Source organism: Hypomesus transpacificus, chromosome 17, assembly GCF_021917145.1.
Source record: "Hypomesus transpacificus isolate Combined female chromosome 17, fHypTra1, whole genome shotgun sequence".
NCBI lineage: Eukaryota > Metazoa > Chordata > Actinopteri > Osmeriformes > Osmeridae > Hypomesus > Hypomesus transpacificus.
Window position 1 is genome coordinate 4,645,533 of NC_061076.1, and position 6,176 is coordinate 4,651,708.

Sequence of the window (6,176 nt, forward strand, 5' to 3'; positions counted from 1 at the left end):
CAGGGTACTGGCCACCATTTCTCTTCTACTTCACTGGTGGAGTGTTAACTGTATTCACTCTACGAACCACTCTTTTAGGGATTCTGACTGCTGCTTTGCTCTTGTAACGTTACAGTACTCTTTATTTGACGTGTGTGCGTGTTTTAATCTGTCCAGCTTCTTTGAGAGTGGAGTAATGTGTGTCTGCCTAGAGCATTGTGCTGGTGAAAGGATTGTATGTACATTATTCCCTTCTCCATATTTTTTATATATGTATAAATATATAGTAAATCTTTTTGTTTACTACATTATAAAACACTCAAGAGAACACGTTTTGTTCACTTTGTCTTGTCAGTTCTTATCCACTAAAGTGACAGCATGTTCAGTTCTTCTATGAGCCAATTTGTCTATAAAACACTGCACATAACTTATACCACATTAGTCTCAAACAGAGAATGTGACTATTTCCTGCTAACTTTCTCCTGTGGTGTCGTTCAGAGTTGATCGTCCTCCATCTGGCCCTCCTCACAGCTGAACTGTAAATAATTGTCCAATCATCTTTTCGGCGGATAAACTAGAGTCCACAACACAGTCATGTCTAATATGAAGTCTTGTTAGGAGGGAGCCGCCCACCCTGCAGATGTAGCAGAGGATTGGGGGTTTTGGTATTCCAAGCTGTTCAAAGTCTGTTGCAAACTCCTTCAAAGTTTGCACAAAAAAAGAGGTGTTCTGCTACCTCCTTTCGCTTTAACAGTTATAGCTAAGATAAGAACGTAATTTACATAATTTTCCATGAAAGACGACAACAAAAACGTGAAGAAAAAAAAGTATATTTTATTTCAAATTTTCCACAGAAATGGGCAGCAAATGGGTTAGCTGTGCATGTGTAAATGATGTAGTTAATATGGACAACAATATATTATACAGCCTAGAAAATGGTAAACTGTAATAATATTCAAAATAGTCCAGTTCTCTCTGGACGTGGTGAGGCAGAGATTTCTGCTCACACAGAGAAACAGGAAACAGAAAACCGAGGCAGTCACAAAATGGCACCCAATGAAGATTATGAACATTTTAACTCTTTGATTTGATGTGGTGGGTTACTGATTGCAGGCAGCGTGACGTTTTGTTAATGATTCCATTGAAAACGTAACATGTAAAATGTAACAAATGAGCATTAGAAGAAGGCACAAATACATTTCGCAAGTGTAGACGTGGGTTACAGTGACTTGGCACCTGATTGTAGCTTGTGAGGAAGATATACACAAATAAAACCTTTTGTCATTTATAGTCACACACACACACGGGCATACATGCACACACAGACCATACACACACACACACACACACAGACACACACGCACACACACACACACACACACACACACACACACACATGTAACACATCTGTCTATCAGGGTTACGGCATAGGTCTTCCTCAAACTGTAATTGTCTGTAAGTTTGTGTCTACTAACTGTCTAGCTTACCCCGTCTTGAGTGTTTGGTCCCCAAGGGTCAATCAAATGGACAGCGGATGTTAAACAAGCACACACACATACACACAAAGACACACTCACACAAAGACACACACACACACATCTGTGTATCGTCCTGTCTGCGTCGATGCATAGGTCCAGCTGACATGTCACTCGGTGGGTATGGTATTCTCTTACCTCACTTCCTTTCACCCAAGATCATGACTAATCGCAATTGGGCAAGCCTAGCGGTTGGACACCTGTCTGGTCACATGCTCATCCACAGAAACTACGCTTTCGTTCCTCTTTCTTGGAATGGACATTTCTGGTATTGATCTTCTACGGAATGACGTCAAAAGTAAAGAAAGAAAGAATGTGTGAGGAATTGTATCTTGATCCACTGGTTTTCATTAAGGGGAAGAAACGTTAGGCCTATACCCCTCCCGCATTAAGTGTATAACAACAGAACACAACAAAAGAAAAATAATGTAATAAACATAAATATATAAGACTTTTCGAATCCCCAAATAAAACGACAACATTTAAGATTCAAACTAATTGAATTAAGACTGGTCCGTGGGGTTGAATGTGTGCATATTCGGTGATAAAGCTCAACCTCCTAAAATGAAAACACCATTCTGGTCCACAAGCACATTGATAAATGGATCTCTAAATCCTTCTGTCTGCTTTCGGCATGGATTTGGATTGAAACGTCTCTCCTCTTCCGGCTTTGTGTCAAGCGGGCACACATCCTCACGAGCAGTGCTGAACTGGAAGGGGGCTTTGTGAGAGATGGGGTTTGGGGGATGGGAGGATTGAGGGACTCTGGGGAGGAGCAGTCTTTGGGGGTGGGGGTCCTCAAAAATGTCCTCACAGAGGAATTTGGTTCCCCGTCCACAGCAATCGCTATCTGATTCAAGGTTAGTCCTCAGAGGGTTGAAAGGTTAAAAACTGTGTATAAAATCAGCAGGCACTTTTTTTTTCTTCTTGAATGTTTGTCTTGTGTCTCAAATGGGCACAGGTGACCTACGACAAACATCTAGAACTTTCCCCCATTCTGCCTCACTCCCTGCCATTCCCTCCCTCCTTCCTCCCATCCTTCCTTCATGAGCAGTGCATCAGTGGGAGGCCCCTGGACTCCAGGGTACCTGCCTGGTTCGCCGGGTCAGTGCGTCCGGGGGGCCCCTAGGGCCTGGAGAGGGTGGTGTAGACGGGCTGCTCCCAGTTGGGCGCAGAGGGGCTGTGGGTGGGGGGGATGGACAGACTGTTGAGGATGGGGCTGCCGTAGGGCCGTCTGGAGGAATGGAAGTAGGGGTACTGGTAGAGGCTGGAGGGGTAGCCTGAGTAGGGGCTGTAATAGTTGGAGCTCTGCAGGTCTGTATAGTCACACTGGGAGCTGGAGAAGGAGGCGGCGGCGGCGGCGGCGGAGGCGGCGGAGGTCACGCAGGACTGGCCGCTGTAGGAGCCGCCGTAGTCGGAGTGGGAGGGCGAGCCGTGGGAGTGCTCGCTGTAGTGGGACGGGCTCAGCTGCTCCGTCTTGATGTGAGGTCGGTGCTGGGCCACGTCACCGGCCGATGAGGAGGAGGAGGACATGCCGGCGGCGGCGGCGGCGGCCTTGCGGTTCCAGGACGGCCCGCCGGCGCCGGTGTGGCCGTAGGGAGACGGGTAGGAAGCCCCTGGGTTCTGCCCGTGGCCGTGGTGGTCTGAGGGCAGGGCGGAGGCGGAGTGACCGTTGAGGGGGAGGTACTGGTCAAATTCGTGCACGTCGAAGGCCTCCATGTTGCTGATGACGTCCGTGCTCAGCTCCGAGATATCCACGTTGCTGAAGTCGATGTTTTGCCGGCCGTTGTCCAGGAGACGCCTGCCCTCGTGCTTCAGGTCCTGCTTGCCCCCGTTGTGCAAGTCTGTTTTGGGGGTGGTCGGGGGTGTGGGCGGCCCATGAGGCTGGCCTGCAGAGAACAGGGAGAGGGGGGTGAGAAGGTGCTTTGGAAAAAAATGAACTAGTAACAAAGCCTCCACATTCCATATGCAAAATCAACCAGACGCTGTTCCATGATACTGTATCAGCGGTGAAGTTGTGCTCCTCTCACCTGTGTGTTCATGGTGGTGGTGTCCGTCCAGACCAGCCAGTCCTACCATCCCTGGCTCAGCCTTGTACATCTGATGGCCCAGCTCTGCTCCAGAGTCCGAGTCACTCTGTCCCGGTTTCACGTTCTTCCTCCGGCGTGGCTGGTACTTGTAGTCCGGGTGATCTTTCTTGTGCTGCACACGGAGCCTCTCAGCCTCCTCCACAAACGGCCTCTTCTCACTCTCCGAGAGCAGCCTATGCAAATGTTTAGCACACCATCAATGAATGAAGAATTTTGAATATGTTTGAATAATGTGCTGGCTCTAAAATGATATGATGTCAGTTATGGTAACACACAAATATATATGAATAAAATAAAACATTACTCAAGGTTATCACACAGAAAATGATGTCTTTTTTAAAGGTCTTGGTTTAAATTAGATTTGTGACTTTTGGTTGTGTTATGCAGCAGTTTAGACATTCAAAAAAATAGAAAGCAATTATTATTTTCCTATGTGATTTCAAATTGTGCAAACCTACTAAATCCTAAATTCTTTGTTCATGCATATATCCAAATGTGACAGGGTAGCCAAAGTATTATTTTGTTCATTTTTGTCTGTTTCTTGATAAATTATGAAGTTTAAAATCAAGTAATTGTAATATGTCAGAGGAATAATAATAACAGCTTCTTTAATTAATGGATACATACCGCCAAAGTTTTCCCAAAGTCTTGCTGAGTTCGGCATTGTGCAGATGAGGATATTGGTCAGCCAGCTTTCTGCGCGCCGCTTGCGCCCAGACCATAAACGCGTTCATCGGTCTTTTGACGTGCGGTTTATTTTTCAACGATCCGTTCCCCCTCACAGGCATGGGCACGAGGGACCAGTCGTATCCCTTGAGAACCTGCGACACTGCGTCTCGTATGCACGCAGGAAAGCGATCATCATCCTCACCGTCCAGTTTCTTTCCCAAGCCAGACAGCAGAGATCCGTGCCCGTCGGATCCAGTCGGCGAGGATGGTGCATCCGAGTCAGATTCATCCTGGGACATGGAGCTTGTTGTGCCGGCTGGACTGCACGGCGGGTCGCTGATAGACTTGTCTTGTTCATCTGTCATTTTCAACATTGATTAATCTTAGGAGGATGAAATCCTTGTAAATGTGTCAAGTCAAAAGTACTTTAGAAAAGAGTCAAGCAAATAAAAGCGCTTGCAGCCAAATAAATTGCGCATTTACGCACAGTGAACCATGGTAAATCCCTTCACAACATGAACATGAAGTAGGGGTCCGTTGTTTTTGTTATTTGATTTGTTTGTTTTTCCTCGTTCTTTTTTTCTATGTTGTCATGGGTACTTCAGGAGATGGAAGTCTGAGATGTGAGTCCAGACGCTGAGTGATAGAAGAAGTTTACTGGAAGTTTAAAGCCTTCACTCCACCTTCTTTCTCTGATTGGCTCGACGGCTTCACCAATGTCGAATCTCATTGGTTTCACTTTTTGGATTGACAGGCCATTTGATGCCTTTTTCCTCGGAGGTGAAATATTTCAGTAACAGTTCCCCTCTTATTTTAATATAGTCCACAGTTTCATGGCTATAGTGTTGATCTATGTAGTGTTCCGTAGACCTGCTGGATTATCATGTACAATGCTTGGTCGTTATTTGACGCAATGAAAATGCAGAAAGTATCAATTTGACACACAAATTCTGTGTCACATCGCTTTATACTGTAGAATGTCTCGGCGTTAATAGCGAGACTATAGCCTTTTAAAGGGAATGATAAGACAGCAGACATAGTTAATGTGTCAGAAACCGTAGGCTACGCTTTACTTCGACAATCTTTCCTTTACAACAATGAAATGCTTCAGAAATATGTTTTAAAAAGTTATCAGGCCTGCACAAAACATTTGATGCACAAATGTTATGGAATAATGTTCTTAACAAAGCATCAAAACAAGTTACCATGACCTTGTGACAGCGAATATCTTAAGACAATGATTACAGGGATATAATACACCATCCCATTAGCTGCACAATTGAATGTAATAATATAATTGAAAAAGTTTTAAAATATTTTATGTGTAGGCTATTCGTCGTTTAACAAAGAGCATATCAGGATTACTGTGGTATGGTGACGTTTTGATACATTGGTGAGGTGGTGATGTCTGGTGCAGGCCATGGTTATACTGTTGGTCAACGCACAATTTTGTGAGCAACAGTAATAGTCAGGTTTGATGACATATGTCATCCAATATTGGAGGGTCTTTCGGTTTTATGTCATTTTATTTTATGGGACGTTTTGTAGGCATGTCACATGACAAAAGTATATTCCTTCCAAAGTGAGGTCAAAGTTTGCACCAATTCCCATATGTTGTATAATATGCCACTGCTGGCAGGATGCTTCTCTTTAATCTGGCCAAGTAAAGTGAAATGATTTAAAATCAAGTAGGTCGAGGGATTCCAGACCAACAATAAAGTTTGAAGCCGGGAAAATGCGAAGTGGAATAACCTAGAATTTATTAACAAGAAAAAGTTTTGTTTTATACGGGAATCGTAAGAGCTGTATGAGAAAAGAAAATGTCACGATGTGCATAAAATTCGTTTATTTCGTTCGAGTATCGTATTATTACAAGGTTTTATTCAGCAAACACGTAATTATT

The 6,176-nt window shown here is 44.4% G+C and overlaps 1 protein-coding gene across 1 annotated transcript; it reads right to left on the bottom strand.

The window, feature by feature from the left end:
- Nucleotides 1–802: 802 nt before the first annotated feature.
- Nucleotides 803–4,925, bottom strand: LOC124479746 (transcription factor Sox-8-like). The gene is made up of 3 exons (XM_047038630.1): nucleotides 4,232–4,925; nucleotides 3,545–3,777; nucleotides 803–3,403 (listed from the first exon to the last, which is right to left on the bottom strand). Exons 1-3 carry the CDS (start codon nucleotides 4,645–4,647, stop codon nucleotides 2,640–2,642), a joined length of 1,413 nt encoding a protein of 470 aa, XP_046894586.1. The 5' UTR covers nucleotides 4,648–4,925; the 3' UTR covers nucleotides 803–2,639.
- Nucleotides 4,926–6,176: the final 1,251 nt, after the last annotated feature.